The sequence below is a fragment of the Mastigoproctus giganteus genome, chromosome 9, assembly GCF_048544385.1.
Source record: "Mastigoproctus giganteus isolate SK-2022 chromosome 9, ASM4854438v1, whole genome shotgun sequence".
Classification (NCBI taxonomy): Eukaryota; Metazoa; Arthropoda; class Arachnida; order Uropygi; family Thelyphonidae; genus Mastigoproctus; species Mastigoproctus giganteus.
In genome coordinates, this window is record NC_143583.1 from 23,982,603 (window position 1) to 24,007,027 (window position 24,425).

Genomic DNA, 24,425 nt, shown 5'->3' on the forward strand with positions numbered 1-24,425 from the left:
AATATAGATTTGGCTATGAGTATGCACTTATAAATTAATATATACTTTGATACGTTAAAATAAAAGGTTAAATAGAATATGCTTTATACCTGGATTAATGGGATTTTGAAACATATCATACCAAGGTAGGAGATTTTAAATGGCCACTCTTAAGTTAAAAAGGAGTGTTTTCTATAAACACAGTTCACACTTTGAGAACCTCTGGTGATGGCTGTAGACCTATCACAAAAATTAACTTAAATCTACTTCCATAATTTACTGTGATATGTGATTTTTATAAAGTATCAGTAATTTGATTTTATTTTGCCTTCATTTATTTCAGGTGCCTTCATTTATTTCATTAATATGACCAGATGTCATATTTCTTATGTTATCAAAAACTGAACAGTGAAAAATGCCAAGACAAGACATGTCTTTTATTGAAATGCAAGATGCTGTACCTGAAGTAATTGCTTGTGAAATTAGCATGGGTCCACCCGAAGAAAACTGTTGTGGGACTCAAGATAATGATTATATAGCATCTGAATCCCAGAAATATGGAGATGTTGTACATAGTCATTCGGGACAAGGTACTGAAGAAGATCAGGAATTTGTAAATATCAGTTATAACAATGAAAGCAATATAAGTATTGTGATAAATGATATAAGCAATTCATGCTGTAGATCTGAAATGTTGCCACATGCTTTTCTTACTCAGTCATGTCAACGTTATAGTATTAGAATTCCTGAAAAATGCAATGCCAAAGAAATCCAAGTATGTGATGCATCATACTGTAAAGATATCATACAACATAAAAATTTTTATAATCAGCAAGGTAATAAACAAGAATCAGGTTCTCAAAACTATGATACGACAAATAAGAGATCTACCAAATGGCAGTATAAGACTGCAGATGAATGTAAGTAATTGCACTTTATTTTTTTATTTTCATAAGAGTGGTGAAACATCCTCAAATGTCTAGTCTTTCTAGTTATAAAATAAGGATATTTCTTAAATTATCTGTGTTGTATAACTTTTATTATTAATTTATATTAATTTATAATTTTGTTTCAACCTGTTTTTTTTGCCACTGATTTTTTTTTACTTTTAAATATCTAAGCAGATTGAGGTTATTTTTATATCTCTTTGTGCATCATAGTTGAAAATCTCAGCAGTGAGAATAATTCGTTCATTACCATCAGTTACAATATATTTCAGTATTTGTTTTTTATTACAGGGTCTATGTGGTATTAACAATGACTTTGCCTGCTTGATAGTAAGATCCAGTTATGAATCCCATTTGTCAGTCCATGAATTTCATTAGTGTCATCACAGAGCTATCAGTTTTTCCATTGGGAACTTTTTTTTCCTTTGTTCTACAAAATAGACATCTCATTGCTTAAGTTTCCTTGCACTGCCAAGATTTGGTATCAAAAGGTCCTCTACGACAAATTAACTAAACAAAAATTATTAATGACAAGATGAACTTAAATGAATTTTAATTAAAAACAATATTCTTAAAGTTTGTTATACTGTGACAAATCTATATAGCTAGTGTCACGAACACAGTGAGATGTCAAACTTGCTGCTTCCTTGTGTGTGGAATGTTATAATCATATCAGTTAACTTATATTGGAATAATGTTACTTAGGAGTAGTCACCTTGTGAATGATTCATTCTCCTTCTTATATGCTTTTAAACTTTTTCTTGGAAATATGCAGCCTACCAGATGATTGGACTCTTTCTCTGAGTATTATTTCCTCCAAATGTATTATCCTTTTATAGTAGAGAAAATGCGATTTATTAATCTTCACAACTTTTTTTTTTTTTTATGAAAACCCCAAACACAAAAGGTATTAGAACTTATAGTACTTAGTGCTATGTGTGGTTGAAAGTTTAAGATGATAGAAGACACTTCTTGACATTAGACTTGAATATCTGAGATTATAATTTTCTGGAAATATGTGTGAAGGGAGGGTGTTGCAGAAAACAGAAGCTGAAGGGATAAATGTGGAAGAAGACAAGATGGTTCTGTGAGTTTGAAGTTGGACAGTAAGGGGATGTTGACTAGTTGCGGTACATGTTGAGACTGATTTGGAAGAGAGAGGGGGGGATTATAGAAGCCAGTTCAGAAGAACAGTGCCCATGGAACAGTATCTATAGAAAAGACGTGCAGAAGAAACAGATCTATGAGACAAATTGTGAATTGACTTTGTAAGAGATGGGTCATTAATTAACCTCACTGCCCTCTTTTCAATGGAGTCTAGCAGCCTGAGAAAGGTTTTGGGAGCACTGCCCCAGATGTGGGAATAATATTTCATGGTAGGGTGGATTTGTGATTTGTACAGAGTGTTTAGCTGTTTAGAAGAAGAGTAATGCCTAGAGGGAAAGAATAAACTCAGTTTTTTAGATGCAGAGTAAGCAATATTTGTGATGTGTTTATGCCAAGTGCAATTAGAAGTCAGGGTAATTCCTAAGAGAGATACGTGATCTTGTTTAGAAATTTGAGTGTCATCGAAGATAAACATAGGAGTAGAAGAATCCTTTCTGTGATATATGAGACAGGACTAAGTTTTAGAAGGATTGAAATAACTAAGTTATTTTTGCCCCCACTGGAGAATTAAATCTGGAGATCAGTATTTAAGGGATTGGTAATGCATATTGGAGAAGTTGAAGTGGTTTATGCAGGGCAAGGTTTCTCAAAGTGGAAGGTGGAATGCAATGTGCATCATCAGCAAAACTGTGGATAGGATTTTCAGTCAATGGAAGAAGGTGATTAATATACTATGCATTAATATACTAGAGTGGGAGGAAAAATTGAGCCTTGGAGAACACCAGCATTAATGGAGAGGTAGAAGACAGTGAACTATGTTCACTGTCTTCTACCTCTCCATTAATGAACTCTGAAGACAGTGAACTATGTTCACTGTCTTCAGAGGTAGAAGACAGTGAGCCATCACTTGCAGTAAGCAGTCAGAGAGAAAACAGTCAGCAATCCATAAGATGGAAGCCTATTTAGGCTTCCATTATGCCAAACATGATCAAATTTGAATTTCTGTCAGTGACATGCTATGAAGCCACAATCGCAGTGGCTTCATAGCATGCCACTGACAGAAATTCGAATTTGTGGTGCAGGACTTGTGCATAAGTCTGATATTTTCCACTTGTATCACTTGCATTTCGATTTTACAAGATAGATTCTTTTTCCTTATGGATAAATTGTAATGCTCTCCCCATTATCTGTACAGCTCTCTCTCTCTCTCTCTCTCTCTCTCTCTCTCTCTCTCTCTTCCCCCCCCCCCTCAAATGAGAGATTTTTTTTTTTTTTTTTTATTTTACTTTTGTTGGTAGTCTGACTGATTGGAATGCTCTTATTGGATGGCTGATTGACATCAGCTGTATTTTCATATTCACTCTCCAGAATTTCAAGCATTTTAGGGTTTCCACAAAGCAATGAACATTGGCACAGTCTGATCAGAAAGGTGATATGACCGTGCAACTTGGTTGTCTGAACTGTTATGAACGCTGATGTTTATCATAGCCTTTGTACTCCTGCATTGAATTGCAACACTTGCAAATGTTAAGAGTACTGGTGCACATAATTTGTCATTACAGAGAAATAAAAATGAGTCAACTGTGAAAGGAGTTGTTGGCAAAGAGTAGGCCTTCTTGTTTTTTATTTAAATCAAAGTATACAATCTGCTTAGTGCATTCCGAAAAGATGTGACGCCTAAGCAGTGGAAAAATGCAATCATAGTTTTGCTGCATAAGAAAGGAGATAAATCAGAAATTGGAAATTATAGACCAATTAGCTTGTTATCCCACATCTACAAGTTGTTCACAAGGGTCATTACTAACAGATTAGAAAGAATACTTGATGAGAATCAACCGAAAGAGCAAGCTGGCTTTAGGACAGGATTCTCAACTATGGATCACCTTCACGTAATATCACAGCTAATGGAGAAAGCAAATGAATACAAAACACCATTATGCTTGGCATTTGTGGATTATGAAAAGACATTTGACTCCATACAGCATAAGGCAATGTTTCGGGCACTAGAAAGACAAGGCATAGATACCCCACATATTATGATTTTGAAGAAAATATATGAGAGTGCTACCTCCTTTATTAGACTAGACAAAGACAGTAGGAAATTTAAAATCGAGAAAGGAGTTCCACAAGGAGACACAATATCTCTGAAGCTATTTACTTCTGCCCTTGAGGAAGCTTTCAGAAGATTAGACTGGTCACAGAAAGGAATCAATGTGAACGGAGAGTACCTAAACCATTTACGATTTGCAGATGACATTGTGGTCATAAGCCACGATCCCAGAGAATTAGAGGAAAATCTTAATCAGTTATGCACAGTTAGTAAGGATTTAGGACTAAAGATGAATATGGCTAAAACAAAAGTAATGATGAACAAGTATGCCACGGAAAGGGAAATAATGATTGAAGGAGCAGTAATTGAAAAGGTGGAGTCATATACTTATCTGGGACAAGTTATTAGCTGTAATAATGATAAATGGCTGGAAGTCAAGAGAAGAATAAATTTTGGATGGATAGCATTCAGGAAATATAGTCACATACTGAAGATCAATATCCCAGTTTGTCTGAAATGTAAAATAATGAACCAATGTATACTTCCCACCATGACTTATGGAAGTGAAACTTGGGCACTCACCAAAAGAATGGAAGAGAAGCTGAGAACTACACAGCGAAGAATGGAACAAATTATATTGGGAATCGGACTGTTAGATAAGAAGAGAAACACATGGATTAGGCAGCAAACTCAAGTAAAGGACATCCTTATCAAAACTAAAGAACTAAAATGGTCTTGGGCAAGACACATAGCTCGAAGACATGATGACAGATGGACTAAAAAAATAACAGAATGGTACCCAAGAGGAGTTGAAAGAAATCCTGGAAGACAAAGGAGGAGATGGATAGATAAAATTAGCATTAGCATTAGTAGAGACATTTGATGCAAGAAAGCAAGCTTATGCAGCATCAGCCAAAAAAAAAAAAAAAAAAAAACCCACTTCCACTTCACCCCTCTGTTCGTTCAAAATACCTGTCCAGCTGAGCCTTAAACTTATTTAGGCTATCAACCTCCACCACAAGGGATGGAAGTCTGTTCCACCAACCAACCACCCGCTGGCTAAAGGCAAATTTCCGCACGTCTATCCTACATCTGTCTTTCCTCAATTTGAATTTATGCCCTCTCAGGTGATTTTTCTGAGCTAGAGGAAGAATCCCATCAGCATTGAGCATGCTTAAACCATTCAAGGCTTTATACACCTCTATCAGATCACCTCGCTGGTGCCTAGTCTCCAGACACTGTAATTTGCAAAACTTAAGCCTTTCTTCGTAAGAGCACCCCTTTGTTCCATTCACTAATCTTGTTGCCCTTCTCTGTACTCGTTCCAGCAGCTCTACATCCTTCTTGAAATGAGGCCTCCAGACCTGTATACAGTACTCTAGGTGTGGCCTGACCATCGCCTTATACAATGGAATAATCACCTCCTTATCCCTGCTGGAAAAATTCCTGTATATCATTGACAATACTCCATGAGCTACTCTTGCAGCCCGTCTGCACTGCTCAGAGAATGATTCATGAGTTTGTGGGTAGTAAATGGATGGTCAGTGCTTAAAACAGAAGGAACTGGAAAGTTGCTGGAGAAACCTTCATCCTGCAGTGGATTGAAAATGGCTGATGACGATGATACAATCTGCTTATCACTTCCCTCCACTTGAGACAAGTCTTGCCACATCTTTTTACAGTTTCAGTAGGATAGTTGCTATGATTATAGCTTCATAGCATACTACTGACAGATTTCAAATTTGGACAGTTTTTTTTTTTGTAGATATTTTCAGCTTGTACTGACAGCTAACATTTTCCATTCAAGTATTACTTGACATGATCTAAAAATTAGAAAAATTTCAGATGAAGTTGTCGCATGACAATGCTGATAGTTCCGTATTAGTTCTCCATGAACTGTTTATTGTGCATTTTCAGTTGGTACTTTTGTTTTTGTGATTGTGAACAGTTCCATTAGCACTAATAATATTTTGTAGCAGTTGATTTGTATACAAAATGTGATATACGAACTTAGTCTTTTCTAAGATTTTGGGCTATTCAAACAAATATATATTCGGGATGTTTAATAAGTTATTAACCTTGACTATAAATTCACTTGATATATAAAAAATCTTAAGTTTTTAAAGTAACTATGTATACAGGGTGTCTCAAAAATATTGGTACAGATGTTTAGGGGAGGTTTGTTTGTTGTTTGTTATTTGGTTTTTAGGAGCATTAGCAACTAAGGCCATATTGCTCCGGGATATGCGGTGGTCATTCCCTGACCTTTCCGCATCCTCTGTATTTGGTGGTAACGGGCTCAAACCATGGTCTAATCAAGAAGTGTGTGCTATGCACTGCTGCTCCTTCCCACCTGGCTACGGAGGCGCCTTAGGGGAGGTAGGTAACATCTAAAGGAATGTGAATCGCATAGGAACCCATCACGGTAAGTCGGTACACGGCGCTGTTCATCAGTTCACGAGAGGGAAAATTTCTGGTTTACTCATTCAAGCAGTAGTTGCCGAACAAAGAGCATGCATCGATATACAAACCGTGAGCTGGCAGACATGCACCTAGTGTATGGATTAGAAGAGGGCCCACACAGTGTGCACCCCATGCGGCACAACATCGCTTCGCAATAAATGTGTGGGCAGGTATGGTCTGTGACTGCTTAGTCAGCCCATACCTGTTACCATCCCGCATGAACTCCGCTAAATATCGGATCATTCTTGAACAAGTTCTACTAGGGTTACTTGACGATGTTCCAGCAAATGTGAGACGCAACATTTGGTTTCAACTTGACGGGGTGCGTGACCATTTGAACAAGCATTTTGGGCATCGATGGATTGGCCATGGTGGACCTGTTGCCTGGCCCCCACGCTAACCTGATTTATCGAGCCTTGATTTCTTTCTGTGGGGGGGGGGCCCTCAAATCTATCGTGTATGAATCGCCTGTGGAGACGGAAATGGATCTCATGGCGAGACTCATCTGCACTGCTGCTACTGTCAAAGAAACTCCAGGTGTGTTCGACCGTGTCCGCCAATCCATGCTGCGTCGGTGTCACACATGCATCGCGTCTCATGGTGGAACCTTCGAGCATCTGTTGTAACATCATGAAATGCATCTATTTCTTATTCCATTGTTAATATTATGTCAAATAAATGTTTGCCACTAATTACTGTCTTGTGTCATTTCTGCTTCTTGTGCCTCTGCTACTACTTTCCCGTGACGTTTCCGGTTATAGGTTCCTATGCAATTCACATTCCTTTAGGTGTTATCTACCTCCCCTAAACGTTTGTACCAATATTTTTGAGACACCCTGTATTTGTGAAATGAATTTAGAAGTTTTTGGGAAGTTTCTTTTTACAGACAAGGCACATGGCAAGGTATACCCATTTCTTTAACATAATAGGTCTCCAGATGCATCTGGCAAAGCAGAGGCAATAAGGTTATTTATTACCTGCTCAGGTAATATTTTAGGGATGCCTCCTAGAACATTATCAATGCATTCAGCCCAGTGACCAGCCTATGAAATCATTTTAAAATTATATTTCCAAGAATGTAAGGAATGCTAAGTCTCTCTGTGGTGCCTATTATATGCTGATTAAAATACTGTGTGTGTAGAAGGGACTGGGAGAGGTCAGAGCTTTGTTCCTTGGCAGTTTAACATGGTTTTAGTCACCTAGTATTGTCTAGTGTCATGGAGGTTGAGCCTTTCTTTGTGGGGATACAAAATAGGATACTATTTTGTATCCACATGCCTAGTATACTATAAATGCCTAGTATGCTAGGCATTTATAGTATTTTTGGACATTGTGCATGAGAGATATATATACACTCAAGGTTACTAACAGTCCCATTGGTGTGAAGGTGCAAGCAGAGGAATGGTTGAAATTTACCACACTGAGCTCACAACTGCGTACAGAATATCAACTGTCTACTGCAGCATTTTCGATTTCCAAGTGGTGGCTTTAGTTGTTATCAGTGAATGAATGTCTGGCAATCCTCAGGAATTGTCATAGACATTCATTGTTCATTTGATATGCATTGTGTTGCCTTCTACTAGTGCAGGAACATTTTCATTATAGAACATTTATACGTTTTTCAATTAACTACAATTTCTTTGCAGTTCAACGTCGAATAAGTTAAAACTGTATGAAAAGATTTAAACGCTGTGTGTGTGATTTGAATGTCATAAATTAAAAACTTCAAACAACAAAATCAGTCATCTGGAAGTATCTTTAAAGATATAAGGAGATTGAGAATGTGAATTTCCAATGGCAAACACAGTATGTTTACCATTGGACTGTTCTGATAAAGGATAATGTGGCAGAAATTAGCATGAAATTAGAGGTTATCTTTGCATGTCACAGAAACTTGTACAATAATATCCCTTGCACTGTGCCAAAATCAGTGTGGTGCAGAGTCTTATAAATGATTATCGGTATTCCACGCACACAGTAACTGCCAGCCATTGTTTTGTGAGCTAAGTGCAGTTTTTTAGCATTGGCATTAGTAGTGGCATATGATGCAAGAAAGCAAGCTTATACAGGTGACCCCTGCTTAACGCTGATAATTTGTTCCGGAAGAACAGAGCGCTAAGCGAGCGCCGCATTCCCATAAGGTAACATATGTATTTGCGAGTTGCGGTCGGTGCCATAGGATATTTCCTAATCAATAATAAACAGTAGTGAAAAGATGCACAAATTATTAAATATTGAATATTAAATATTCTGCATTACATACATATATAATTATCTGGTAACTACTTATGTATCAAAATTAAACTTAAAATTCCAATTAAAATCATGAATTTAATTGATCTAATTTGATTTTAATTGATTTAATTTAATTGATGAATTTAATCATGAAAAATGTGTGGATTTTGGGTTGAACTTTGGCCCTCTTCCAAATAAACTAAAAGGGGTATTAATTTTAAATCCCCCGCAGCGTTACCACCCAACAATAAAGTCAACTGATCCTTCACTGCTTTGAAACCTGGCATGTTTTTCTCTTCTTTCAATATGAAATTTCTTTTAAGGCATTCGGTTTTCCATAAAAGTCCTGCTTCATCTATGTTAAAAACTTGAGAAGTATAACACATAATACCCCTCTTCAATAATTTTAAGTTCTTTTTTGAAAGTTTTAAGTTACTGAAATTGAAATCCATGGATTACATTGGTCAGGGTAGATGCTGGAAGTCTTCCCCACATATTTGGTGTGGTGGTTGCATTGTCATATTGAAAATATACCTGCTCATAAGGGTAAACACAACATTTTTTTAGGTGAGTTTTCTTCACATCATCATATTGGCTAATCTCTCTCTCTCAAATATTTAACTTAACTGAATTCTGCATTGGATATTATCTTCAATAAAATTAGTTAAAGTCTTTCCATTTCAATCCTAATAGTCGGCGAAGCCGTAGTTGCTTGCAGTGGAACAGCTATCTTTCCCGCTGTTAAAATTAATTCTTTATTTTTTTATAATTGTTCTTACAGTTAAACTTGCAAGGCCTAAATTATGGCACACATCCGCTTGTCGTTGACTGGAATCGATTCGCTTCAAAACGTCTTATTTAATTTTCAAATTCAGTCTTTTTCTTACATTTATAGTCTTCTTCTTACATTTATAGTCTTCGTACTGCACCCAGACGTTGCTTTTTCATTCCTGTTGGTCATTATTAGCTCTTCGAAAATGTAACTGCATTGGTTGCATTAATTATGATACAATGTTCGAGTAAACTGTCCATTATGCACGATGTCTATACTGTACTGAGTGATGACTAGACTTCGGATAAATGCATATAACGCAAATATTACAAGCAATATACTTGATCATTTTTTAAAATGTTGATCTCGGAACTACGTAACAAGTCACTGTACTGCAATTAAATTAGCGTGCGAGAAAATTTCACTGAGCGTGGGAAACGTTTTAATGCTGTTTTGCTATTCATTTTCAAGCTATCGACTCCATCAAATGAAACGATTTCGTTAAATATGCCAAAAATGCAATCTGTAAAAGAGCGTTATAGTGATCTGTGACAGCGTTATAGTCAGATACAGGTTATAATATAAGAACAGCGTTATAGTGAATCAGCATAAAGCGAACCGCGTTATAACAGGGGCCTGCTGTACAGCGTCAGTCGAAAAAAAAAAAAAAATGAAAAACTTCCCATTTCACCTATCCATTCCCTCCAATAGTTTTAGTTCTTCCTTGAATTTATTTAAGCTATTAACTTTCAAAACAACAGATGGAAGTTTGTTCCAGAAATTAATCATTTGCTGGCTAAAGGCAAACTTCTACATATCTATTCTGCAACTGTCTATCCTCAGTTTCAATTTATGTCTCCTCATGTGCATAGTCTGAGCAAAAATAAATAAATAAATAAATAAATAAATAAAGCAAGAGAAAGAATCCCATCAGCATTGAGCTTGCTCAATCCATTCAAATCCTTAAACACCTCAGTCAGATCACCTCGCAGGTGCCTAGTCTCCAGATGCTGCAATTTGCAGAACTGAAGCCTTTCTGTGTAGGAGCACCTATTTGTTACCCTAACCAATCTCATTGCCCTTCTCTGTACTCATTCCAGCAGCTCCATAACCTTCCTAAAATGAGACCCCTCCAGACCTGTATGCAATACTCAAGATGTGGCCTGACCATTGTCTTATACAATGGGATAATAACCTCTTTATCCCTGCTAGCAAAATTCCTGTGTATCATTGACAAAACTCCATGAGCTATCCTGGCAGCCTGTCTGCACTGATCAGAGAAATTCATTTTTTAACACTCACTCTTTATTGGTCAGTTTTTAGTACCTACAAATGACATTGGGTTACGTTGTTATCTTTAACTTATTATGTGAGTATATTGGTTATGAATATCAGATAAAAAGTAATCAGATGTGAGTGAGACAAGTGGTCTGTATTTGCATAAGTTCTGTGCCTTTTTTAAAAATTAAATCTGATTTTTTTGATATTTTTACCATTTTTTGACAGTGAACTGGGGGAATTTTTCAACTGACATCATTCAGTTGTGCTTTTTCTTTTCTTTTTATAAATTAAATCTGTGATTTTTTTTAATGCTATTTTTGCCATTTTTTGACAGTGAACTGATTGAAGTGTATAAGGCCTTGAATGGTTTGAGCAATCTCAATGTTGATAAGATTCTTCCTCTTGCTCAGATTAGTCACCTGAGGGGACATAAATTCAAATTGAGGAAAGGGTTGTAGAATAGATGTGCAGAAATCTGCCTTTAGCCAGCGGGTGGTTGATTGCTGGAACAAACTCATCTGTCGTAGAAGTTTACAGCTTAAATAAATTCAAGGCAAAACTAGACAAACATTTGGAGTGAATGGATGGGTAAAATGGGAAGGGTTTTTTTTGGCTGATTCTATATAAGCTTGCTTTCTTGCATCATATGCCTCTATTAATGCTAATTGCAACACAGTGCACCCAGATAATCCCAATCAGATCATCACAACTGCAGTCAAGACCATTCTGACTGCAATGAAAAAATCTGTAGGGACTATGTAATAGCTATATAAATTTCATGTCATTTTTCCCATTTCATTATACTAAAAAAATTTAATTTTTAAAAGTACAGTTATAATAGATTTCTTCATTACCTTCTTCCAGTAGTAACATAATTTTTAGTCATATTTTGTTATTTTATTAAATAAAAAATTGTAGTTTAACTTTTGTGTTTAATTTTGTACTGACTTTGAAAATGATACCAAAAAATGGCCTAAGTAAACTTTCTATTATAAAAAGGATTATATTCAGTGGGTCACTTATATTCTCTACATAAAGTTCTTTTGCGACTATCTCATAATATCTTAACAGATTGGTTTTTTTTTTTTTTTTTTTATGTGAACCCCAAACACGAGAGGTATTAGAACCTATAGTACTTAGTACCGTGCTTGGGTTGGAGGTTGAGAAGACGAAAGAAGATATTTGTTGACATTGGACTTGAACTTCTGTAGATTGTAATTTTCAGGAAATACGTATGAAGGAAGGTTGTTCCAGAAAACGGCAGTTGAATGAATAAATGAGGAAGATGAAAAGTTGGTTCTGTGGGTTTGAAGTTGGACAGTAAATGGATGTTGGCTGGTGGCGGCACGTGTTCGGACTGTTTTGAAAGAGAGAGCGGGAATTATAGAAGCTAATTCAGAAGAACAGTGCCCATGGAAGTATCTGTAGAAGAGGCATGCAGCAGAAACAGTGCGTCTATGAGACAGCGAGTGGAGAGACTCTGTTAGAGATGAATCATTAATTAACCTAACTGCCCTCTTCTGAATGGAATCAAGAAGCCTGAGAGAGGTTTTGGGGGGAGCACCACCCCAGATGTGGGAACAATATTCCATGGCAGGGCGGATTTGCGATTTATACAGAGTGAGCAGCTGTTTGGAAGAAAAGTAATGCCGAGAGCGAAAGAGAAAACCAAGTTTTTTAGATGCAGAGGAAGCAATATTGGTAATGTGCTTGTGCCAAGAGAGATTAGAAGTCAGGGTAATCCCCAAAAGAGATATATCCTTTTGCCTAGAAATTGGAGTGTCACTAAAGATAAACATAGGAGCAGAAGAATCCTTTTTGCGAGATATAAGACAGGACTGAGTTTTAGAAGGGTTGAAATCAACTAAGTTGTCTTTGCCCCACTGGAGAATTACCTGAAGATCGGCATTTAAGGAATTGGTAGCAGATTTTCGAGAAGTTGAAGCTGATTGAGCAGGACAAGGTTTCTCAAAATGGAAAGTTGAATGCAATGTGCTATCATCGGCAAAACTATGGATAGGATTTCCAGTCAATGGAAGAAGGTCATTGATATACAAGAGGAAAAGAGTGGGGGAAAGAACTGAACCTTGGAGGACACCGGCATTAGTGGAGAAGTTAGAAGACAGAGAGCCATCAACCATCACCCTCAGTGAGCGATCAGAGAGAAAACAGAAAACTGGAGAAAACTAAGAAAACTTTAAAATCTTGAAATTCATCAAGATTTTAAAGTGGAATGTGGGATAAAGGATTCCATTCCTGCAAGAATAATTTCACTGACACGATCTGAGCAAACGTTGACATCAGAACTTTTGAAACAGTAATCCGACCAAGGAAAAGATGAAAAGAAATCTCGCAGGTCATCCCATTTTGCATTCTTGTAATGCCAAACAACACGAGGTTTGGAATAGCCATGAGATAAAGGTTCCATTGGAGAAGAGACAATCACCAAGTTGTGATCTGAAGTGCCTAAAGGACCATTCACTTCGACCGTGTACTTAGAAGGATTGTTTGTGAGAAAAAGATCAAGCGTATTGGCTGTATGATTAGGATTGTCTGGTATTCTTGTAGGTAAATGAACAGTCTGTGCTAGGTCATTAGTAATTGCAAAAGCCTCAGCATCTCGACCTACTGGGTCGGTGTGACTAAAAACAGTTGGCAAACCATAAGATGGAAGCTTGTTTAGAAGACCTTTATGCCAAACACGATCGAAAGCCTTTGAGATGTCAAGAGCAACTACTTGTGTTTCACCGAACCTTTCCATTGAATTAGTCCATAAATGGGTAACATAAGCCAGAATATCACCAGTGGATCGACACTGACGGAATCCATACTGGTGATCGTTGATCAGACGGAAGGTTTCAAGGTAGTTTAAGAGTTGGCGGTTAATTGATTTCTCCATTACTTTAGAAAGAGTAGAAGTAATTGCAATGGGACGATAATTGGATGGGAGGGATTTGTCACCCTTTTTAGGAACTGGCTGGATATGAGCAAATTTCCAGGCAGAAGGAAAAACACCTTTAGAATAAGAAAGTGAAAAAAGGCGGCAAAGAATAGGAGTAAGTTCAGGAGCACAGGTTTTGATAACAAGTGGAGAAATACCATCAGGACCTGGAGCTTTCTTAGCATCAAGATTCATCAAAATCCTTCTGATATCCTTTTGACGGAAGACCACAGGAGGCATTGAATGGAGTGTGTTGGGAATGGTGGGAGGTGTTTTACCAAGATCATTAATACATGAGCTGGTAGAAAAATGGGATGCTAGCAGGTCAGCTTTATCCTTGGCTGAAGTGAGAACAGAACCATCTGGTTTGGACAGAGGTGGGAGCAGAGATGGGCAAAAGTTGCAGCCAATAGCTTTGGCAAGAGACCAGAATGCTCGGCTACCATTAGGGCAAGAAGCAAGTTTTCTACTCTTAGCCTGTTCAAACTCTAGTTTGGACTGATTAATAACTGCTTTACAATTGTTGCGAGCTTTGGTGTAGGAAGAAAATGAAACTGAAGAATTAGAAACAAGCCAATTACGATATGCAACATTCTTCTCTTGGACAGCCTTAGCACATTTATTGGAAAACCCAGGTTTAGATAAAGGACGAGATTTTAAAGTGGAATGTGGGATAAAGGATTCCATTCCTGCAAGAATAATTTCACTGACACGATCTGAGCAAACGTTGACATCAGAACTTTTGAAACAGTAATCCGACCAAGGAAAAGATGAAAAGAAATCTCGCAGGTCATCCCATTTTGCATTCTTGTAATGCCAAACAACACGAGGTTTGGAATAGCCATGAGATAAAGGTTCCATTGGAGAAGAGACAATCACCAAGTTGTGATCTGAAGTGCCTAAAGGACCATTCACTTCGACCGTGTACTTAGAAGGATTGTTTGTGAGAAAAAGATCAAGCGTATTGGCTGTATGATTAGGATTGTCCGGTATTCTTGTAGGTAAATGAACAGTCTGTGCTAGGTCATTAGTAATTGCAAAAGCCTCAGCATCTCGACCTACTGGGTCGGTGTGACTAGAAAACGGAAGCCAGCTGGGGTTGTGAACATTAAAATCACCAAGGAAAATTACCTCACTGTTAGGAGAGTTGGACTGGAGAAAGTCAAGTTGCAATGAGAGGAAGTCAAAGAGCTCCAAGTGATTAGTCGAGTTGGGAGAACGGTAGAGACAACAGATGAATTTGACACAATGAGGTAGAGAGATTTTAAGCCAGAGAAGATCAAAGAGAGGAGAGGGTTTTAAAAGATTTTCCTGTAATTAAACCTCTTTTCACTCTGATAATATCATTAATGGTAGATTCTATAATTTTTCTTCCACAGAAGTAAGACTTACACTGGGGGGTTAGTGTGCTCAACTTGTGAGCTTCATTTGGTCTGCATTACTGTAGCCAGCCATAAATGTTATTCATCTGCTGAGTTTAAAATAGCATATAATAAAATATAATTCCACATTGACATTTTAAAATATCCTTTTTTTTTAAGTAATATTTAGTTTTTGTATTGCTTCTGTGTGATGTTTTGTGCATCTTCCTCAGTATTTGACAGTATTATTATAACCATATAATGAGAATTATTAGTGTTATGTAACTGTTGTTGAATTTTCATATTTAATTACTAAATTAACTATATAATATCGGTGTAGATACACCATAGTTTACCCATAAATTTGAACTACATATGTAGTGTAAAAGCATCGTTTTAATTGTATCTCATATTGTGGCTGCCTCGTGAAGCTATCTCGTTGTGAAGGCAGCCACAATATGAGATACAGTTAAAACGATGCCTTTACACTACATATGTAGTTCAAATTTATGGATAAACTATGGTGTATTTACAGCGATATAATATAGTTAATTACCTAAACCCATATGAAATTATGCCTTATGCATTTCATTTTCTAATTAATTACTAAATGCAAAAAAACTTACTCTAAATTTAAACATTGATAACAAAACAATAACTAAAATTAAATTCCATTTCAAAAAATGCATTACCAGCAGTAAAGAACTGTTTTTGTTGCTCACTTCCTGAGATAAAACATGTGGCTTGTAATCTTCAGCATTTTTCTGTTTTGGCTCCTTTGCCAAAAAATGGTGATACCTCTAACTTACAGGTTTGTAGTTGCCAAGATTGCTTCTGAAACCCCTTTGGAAGAGTCCTCCATGACACTATAGTGGTTTTGCCACTTGTTACTCATTTGGAGAGAGATTGATTCAAGTCACATTACAGACTGGAAGAATTTCTAAAGTTCTCTTCAGTTGAGGCTGTAGATAGCCAATCTCAGGTGGAGGGAGTAACCTCCCCCAGTCAGTCTGCACATGCAAATCATTCCATGAATGCACACATCTGTACAGATTATAATACATAGTGGCACAATGTGGATTGAGTTGTTGATGCACCATAAAAATAATAAAATAAAATCTCTAAACAATAACAGTATCTCCCTTCATGGGTAACCTTGATTACAAACTGCTTTATTTGACCATTTTAAGTAGAGTTTATTGATAATCTATAGATTATCAAGGTGCTGTTTTTTTTATATCAATTTAAAAAAAAAAAAAAAACTATCATAATAATTATAATTTGACTGCTCTTGAAAATTTCTGTAATTTTTTTTTTCTACTGGTCAGTAGTACTATAAATATTGCCATGTTCATAAATATAGTAATTATTTTTAAAAAAAATTATTATTATTATGGTTGTTTTTTTTTTTTTTGTTTCATGTATTACTTCAGGAGGACTCTTCCTGTGCATTCATTATAATGAATGAAACATAGTGAAGAAACAATTCATAGTGAATAAACATACAAATAAAGTTTTGTGAATGATTATGCAGTAATAGATGTTTGTACTGAGCATGATATCCATGGATCATTTCATATACACATTGGCAGGAGAAGGTCACAAGATAAAGGGCTCTCACTCCAGATGCATTCAGCTGGAATGCACTGTTTTCAGTAACAAACAAATACAAGGGCCAGTGAATGCTTCATATCACAGGTTATTAATAGAGCAGTCTTCGAAAGAAACCAAAACAATTTTAATTGTATTTCTTGAATTGTCACTCCAAGTAAAAATATTTTATTACTACCAATACAAATTTTGAAATATTCTTGAAAGGGTAGGAGGTTCAGTAAGCCCAGAGAAAAAAAATTTTTTTTTTTTTTTGAATTAGAGGTAAAAGACAACGCAGTAGAAAACAGTCCTATGTGCCTTATACAGAATTAAGGATTACTTCACTTACATATGAAGTACTGTTTTCATTCTTCACCATCATGCAATGCCAAAAGGACTTTTTCAAAATAAGATAATCGTTTTAAATTTAAAAATAGGTGTAGGTTTAGGTTTGGTAATTTACAAGTACAGTAGTTTTTGTAACTGCTTGTGTTTTAAACCATAAATAAATGAAATGTGTTCAAGATGAGCTAAATTTTTATAAATCAGTTCTTTTATGCTTTATTATTTTTAAAATATTGCTCAGGTTTAATGGCTACATAATACATTTTTTTTTTTTTTTTTTTTTTTTTTTTTGGAGATTTTTTTTTCGGATTATGTTAATGTGTACAGCATGAATTCCAGCCTATGAATATTATCATAATCTGAAATAAGATTTTATAGTGTATTTATAATACTGATATTTTGAGTACGCTTTTTTTTTTATATTATTTGTAATTATTTATTTTCAGTGGAACTCTTAGCACTTGGTAAATTAAAGAATTTGATTAAAGAATTATCAAATATTGTGAAAGGTAAGACTTCATTAACTATAGTGTTTTGTGTGTGGGTGTGTAAGTTAGTATTAGAAAAGGCTAAAAGATGCAAGAAAGCTGACTTTTTTCCTCATCTTCAAAAAAAAAAAAAAAAAAAAACAAGGTAAAGTTTAAATCTGCTTTGAACTTTACCAAATTCTCTGACCAGAAAGTTTGATAAAGTTATTAAAGAGATTGGTAAATTTATACTACTGATCTACAAAACCTGCTCAAAATGCCCAGAGGTTTTATATTTGTATCCCCTAGACACAAAAATAAAACTTATATACCTTAGCGAGGTTCTCCTCCCCCAAAGTTAGTTAGCAAGTTTTGCAGTCTACACCCTCTAAGTTATCTTCATAGGGACAATGATTAGTGCTCCCCTCACTAATCTATACTACTTGACAAAATTAACAGAATAAATTGTTTTTCATGAATATTTTATTGTGAACAGTACCGCTGAAGGTGAATATTTGAAACAATAGGCATCCTGGAATGCAAATTTCAAGTACCTAATAGAAATTGATCTACCACCTTACAGAGCCACACGTTATGCAAATTATTCATGCATATCTGGAACAGATGGACTGAGAAGTGGCAACTGAAGTTTAACATTGACAAATGCAAAATACTGCATATCGGTAACAGTAACTCAAGAGAAACATACCAACTGTGTGGTACTATACTCAGGGAGGTGGAGAATGAAAAAGAACTGGGGGTGCAGTCAGATATGAAGTTCTCTGAGCAGTACAGATGGGATGCCAGAGCACGTCATGGAGTTTTGTCAATGATATATAGGAATTTTGCTTAAAGAGACAAGGAGATGATTATCCTCTTGTATAAGACAATGGTCAGGCCACACCTTGAGTACTGCATACAGATCTGGAAGCCTCATTTTAGGAAGATGTAGAGTTGCTAGAACGAGTACAGAGAAGGGCAACAAGACTGGTGATGGGAACAAAGGGGTGCTCTTATTAAGAAAGGCTTAAGTTCTGCAAATTGCAGATTCTGGAGACTAGGCACCTGTGAGGTGATATAATTGAGGTGTATAAGGCCTTGGATGGATTGAGCAGGCTCAATGCTGATGGGATTCTTCCTCTTGCTCAGATTACAAACCTGAGGGGGCATAGATCCAAACTGAGGAAAAACAGTTGTAGAATAGATGTGTGGAAGTTTGCCTTTAGCCAGCGGGTAGTTTATTGATGGAACAAACTTCCAGCAGAAGTTTGTTCCATCTGTTGTTGTGGAAGTTGATAGCTTAAATAAATTCAAGGCAGAACTAGATAGACATTTGGAACGAATGGATCAGTGAAATGGGAAGGGGTTTTTTTTTTGGCTGATGCTGTATAAGCTTGCTTTCTTGTATCATGTGCCTCTACTAATGCTAAATGCTAATGCTATGAAAAAATTAGTTGCGACTGCTTCACTTCCTTCTCATTTTTTGACTTGCTCAGTGGGATAGCCACATTTCCAGTACTCAGGATGGCAGGTCATCGTTGTTTAGATGAATCTTTGAGATGGCTGGTTGTTGGACGACTTGAAGCCAGCCATTCGCAGCCGGAAGTGGCATGTTGGCTTAATGTGTCATGCAGTGCTGTCTCAGCACTATGGAAGCAGTTTCAGAAGACAGGAACTATTACAAGAAGAGCTGGACAATGTCACCTGATTGCTACATCAACTAGAACACACTGTTAACTGGTTCTAACAGCAAGCCGGAATCCTATAATGTCCTGTCATCAAATGTCTCTTGAGGTTACAGCAGCCACAGGTGAAAACATTTCCAACCGGACTGTGTTAAGAAGGCTCAATTCAAGTGAACTCTATGCACGGAAGCATTCCATTAACCCCAAACTACCGCAGAGCTCGAAACTGGTGCCATGAACTTGTGACTTATATCCCTGACAAATGGGGAACAGTTATATTCTCTGATGAGTCATGTTTTAGCCTACAAACAGATTCTAGACATTATTTCATCTGGAGAAAATGAGGAATGTGGTACCATTCCTCCAACATCAGGGAACGTGACACTTATGATGTAGGCGGTTTTGATAGAGGTACTGTAATTGTGCAGGAGGTAACGAGAACAGATCCCTGAAACCTATGTGCAACTTTTTAGGGGTGCAGTTGGCCCAGATTTTCTTTTCATGCATGACAATGCCACTGCATATAGACTCAAGTGGCAGAGGAACATCTTGAAACTGAAGATATCCAATGACTGCCATGGCCAGCATGATTACTAGACTTAAATCCAATTAAACATGTGTGGGATGCTCTCGAGTGTTGCATTGCATACCAAATTCCAACTCCTCTGTCAGTTGGTGAGCTGGCACCTCCATAGTCAGGTGGGCAGGAGCAGCAGTGTGTAGCACATGCTTCTTGATTAGACTGGGGTTCCAGCCCGTGACCACCAAATATGGAGGATGCAGATAGGTCAGGGAATGACTACCGCATATCTCCGGAGCAATATGGCTTTAGTTACTAATGCTCCTATTCACTAATAAACCAAATAACAAACAAACAAAACAACAAACAGTTGGTGAGTTAAGGTCTGCGCTGGTGGAAGAATGGAATTTGTTCCCACAGAACCTTATAGACAGCTTATGTCGAACATGGTTCACTGCCATCAGGCCTGTTTAACCTTTGGAGGGATCATACGCCATACTGATGTCATGTGACCATGTTTTTGAGCATCTTGTTTTGACTTCTGTTCTGTGACCTTTTTGGTAATTTTTATATAACTCCTATAAATATCCCTTATACCTGTCCGAAGTTTTTCAGTGTCTTCTTATTTCATTGTTATTAGCATTAGCATTAGTAGAGGCATACAATGCAAGAAAGCAAGCTTGTGCAAAATCAGCCAGAAAAAAAAAAAACGCTCCCATTTAACCTTCACCCCTCTGTTCATTCCAAATACCTGTCCAACTCAGCCTTAAATTTATTTAGGCTATCAACTTCCACAACAAAAGATAGAAGTCTGTTCCACCAATCAACTACTCACTGGCTAAAGGCAACCTTCCGCACATCTGTCCTACAATTGTCTTTCCTCAATTTGAATTTATGCTCTCTCAGGTGATTATTCTAAGCGAGAAGAAGAATCCTATCAGCATTGAGCATGCTCAAACCATTCAAGGCTTTATACACCTCAATCAGATCACCTTGCAGGTACCTAGTCTCCAGATACTGTAATCTGCAAATCTTAAGCCTTTCTTCATAAGAGCAACCTTTTGTTCCATTTACTAATCTTTTTGCCCTTCTCTGTACTCGTTCCAGCAGCTCTACATCCTTCTTAAAATGAATAAGGCCTCCAGACCTGTATACAGTACTCAAGGTGTGGCCTGACCATTGCCTTACACAAGGGGATAATCACCTCCTTATCCCTGCTAAAAAAAATCCTGTATATCATTGACAAGACACCATGAGCTACTCTTGCAGCCATCTGCACTGATCAGAAAACTTCATATCTGCCCTCACAGTTACCCCCAGGTCCTTTTAATTCTATACCACTGTCAGTGTAGTACCACACAGTTGATATGTTACTCTGGAGTTACTGCTTCCCATATGTAGTACTTTACATTTGTCAATGTTAAACTTCATTTGCCACCTCTTGGCCCATCTGCCCAACTTTTCTAGATCCTGTTGCAGCAGTGTACTCTCATTAGTGTCATTAACAACCCTGCCACCCTTCGTATCATTTGCAAACTTGGACATTAAGCCTGATATACCATCATCAATATCATAAATACAGAAAACAATGCGCCCAACACTGAACCCTGAGGAACTCCACTAATAACATTAGTCCACAAAGGGCAGTGTCCATTGGTTACCACTCTGTCTTCTCCCACTCAACCATCCCTTTATCCATAGCAGCAATTTTCCTCCAATGCCACACTGCTCCAATTTGTGCCGCAGTCTTCCATGTGCAACAGTATCAAAAGCCTTTCTAAGATCCAAATATATGATATCAAAGTTATTCCCTGCATCCAGTTCCTTTGTGACCACATCGTAGTATCCAATCAAATTGGTCAGAAAAGACTTCCCCTTAACGAAACAATGCTGTGTCAGAGCTATAATTGAAGTCTTGTCTAGATGATCCTGCAGTGCTTCTTTAACCAGTGCCTCCATTAATTTCCCTGGAACAGAAGTTAAACTAACAGGTCTATAATTATTTGTGTCTCCCTTTGATTCCCCTTTGTGAATTGGGGTCACATTTGCACATTTCCAGTCTATGGGTACCTCCCCTGAGTCCAAGGAAGCTCTCATAATTATGGCTAAGGGTTTGCTTACTTCCTTTGCTGCCTCCTTTAATATAACTGGATAGATCCCATCCACCCCTGGTGCCTTTCTTATGTTTATCTTCATCAATTTCTCCTCCACTTTCCTTTCAGTTATTACAAAATCATCTAGCTCACTGCCAGAGTTTAATTCACCTCTGACATTCCCCTCCCCGAATAACTCCTCATGTGTGAATGTAGATGCAAAATACTCATTTAGTTTGTTAGCCATCTGAGCAGGATCATCAACAGTTGAACCATCGATATCCAGTGGACCAATCTGCTTCATCCCTTTCCTTCTAGAGTTTACATAGGTAAAGAACTCTTGGCTGTTTTTCTTTGCATCCTTTGCTAAAGATTTCTCACAATCTACCTTTGACTGCCTAAACTCCTTTGTGACTTGGTTACAGACCAGCTTATATCTATCATAGGCTTCCATGTCACTCATTATTCTATGGTATACCACCATGCACCATACCAAGTTTTGTACCTCTTCATTGCAATCTGCACGAGTTACACCACATTTTCTACGTGTCCTTTTAATTTTGTCAAGCAGTGTAGTTGCCTTCTTTGAACTCCCTCTAGAAAGTCTGTCTCTCTTTTAGACAATGGTAAGTTCATACTTGGAATGTCATATTCAGGCCTGAGTACAGTATCCAAGTGTAATATCAGCACTGTGTATATATATAGAGGAATAATTGAATCCTTTTCTCCGTTTTCAAACGTCCAATAGTTTGTTTGAAAATAGAGAAAAGTTGTTTGGTGAGTTCCAAATGTCTTTGAAAGTGACACTGTGAAAAGTTGCAAGTACAGAGGAAGAGTAATACAACTGTTAAGAAATGACCTGGAACACCAGGTTCATTTATAGACAGTGATCTAATTCCTGAAGAGGATAGGTAACTCATTCTGACAGTTGTATCAGAAAGTACTGAGAATGGAGGGCAAGACCTCAGCAGGAAATGGGTGTGAAAGTGTACCCACTATCTAATAGTTTCACAGCATTGGTTATATATCGAAAGAAGGACTAAAGCATTTCTACCTACATGAGAACTAAATATCCGTTTCTTTCAATTGGAAATTAAATACAGATTTTATGAGACATTTCATAGTATATTTGTTAGTACCATGCTGTTCAAGCAACAGCATTGATTAGTTCCATATTAAAGCTTCAGATGATAATTCGTATCATAATTCCAATGGATATTATGATAAGAATGCTATTTGACTGACCATAGCCTTTCTGTTATCCTGCATAAGTCCTGCCAATCTCCATTGGCCTCTCACAGCTGATTTGGATCACATGATCATTGGTGGCTGGATGTTATTTGATTACTGATCCAAATCTCAAGACATAACTGTACATGAACCACCCAAGCAGGGCTGCAGTTTCTGAAATACCCATATAGTGCACCTGCTGCCAACTACCATGTCATGTTCAGAATCACTTCAATCCTTCATCATCTTGTCGTTTCTTGCACTGAATTGAATTGCATACACATACAGTATTTTTCCACTTTTATATTGCATGGCATGAACATGTAATGCTGTTAGTGAGGGGTATTCTATTTCATGAAAAGGTTGGGTGCATCTAATGAGGTAGCCACTTGTTTAGTTTACTTGACAAGTTTTATGTAAAAGCTAACTTAATGCAGTATATTTGCACACTATTTCAAAGGTTGGTTTCAGAGTTCCAATAATTCATTGTACGATAAGCAGGAGTAATTGTTGAGCACAAATAATGGAGTTTATACTCTTGACATAACTATATCTGAAATAGCTTGTGTATGGAAAGTTGTTTCAAGAAGTAGTTTTGACCTCATGTTTTTTGAAACATGGGGCCAAAACTACTTAGGCTAATCTAAGAGGTGATTTGAAATTTACAATTTTAAAGCATGTACTTTTAAAAACTGTGTGGTTTAAAAAATCCTGTACATTTTGTAACTTTAATCATAGACTAAATAGTCATATCATTGAGTTTTATAAAAATTTGAGTTTCTCTAACTCAGAAGTGTCCTTTTTATCAATTTTGGATTATCTGTGTTTAGAATATGCCCTTTTATGAATACATTATAACAAGCTTGTAACTGTTATTCATATATTGATTTATGAACATTATGTTATATATTCCAGGTTGAAAATGCTTTTCACATGGAAGGCCTTTTTGTGTTTTAATGGCTCTAGATAACATTGAATTAAACTTATTGATAAAAGAATTATATATTACATTGAATATTTTTTTTGTTTTAAAAACATTTTTACTTTAGAGGCATCTGAGGAGCTTGTTCCTTTATTACAAGAGAAAGATGCCTTGCAAGATGAAATTGATGCAAGAAACATTGCCATTGAGCAGCTCCTTAAGCTGACTTGGAAACATACAGAGGTGGAGGCTCGTCCTATTCAGATGTCAGTTATACTGCCTGCTGATAGTGATGATGATGATTTATAACTAATGAGAATTTATTTAGCTTTTAGTATTACTTGCCTTGAGGTGAATGTTTTATTTTGTTCAGGGAGTATTTCAGACATTTTTATTCTCTTACTCCACTGACAACGTATATAAAAAATTGCTAC

The 24,425-nt window shown here is 36.8% G+C and overlaps 1 protein-coding gene across 1 annotated transcript in view; it reads left to right on the top strand.

The window, feature by feature from the left end:
- The first annotated feature begins 394 nt into the window (after nt 1–394).
- LOC150080098 (uncharacterized) overlaps nt 395–24,425 on the top strand; it is a 53,927-nt gene continuing 29,896 nt past the window's right edge. The window contains exons 1-3 of the mRNA XM_090381673.1: nt 395–899; nt 17,521–17,583; nt 24,119–24,342. Coding sequence (XP_090237799.1) covers nt 395–899; nt 17,521–17,583; nt 24,119–24,300 — 750 coding nt within the window. The 3' untranslated portion in view covers nt 24,301–24,342. The remainder of the gene's footprint in view (nt 900–17,520; nt 17,584–24,118; nt 24,343–24,425) is intronic.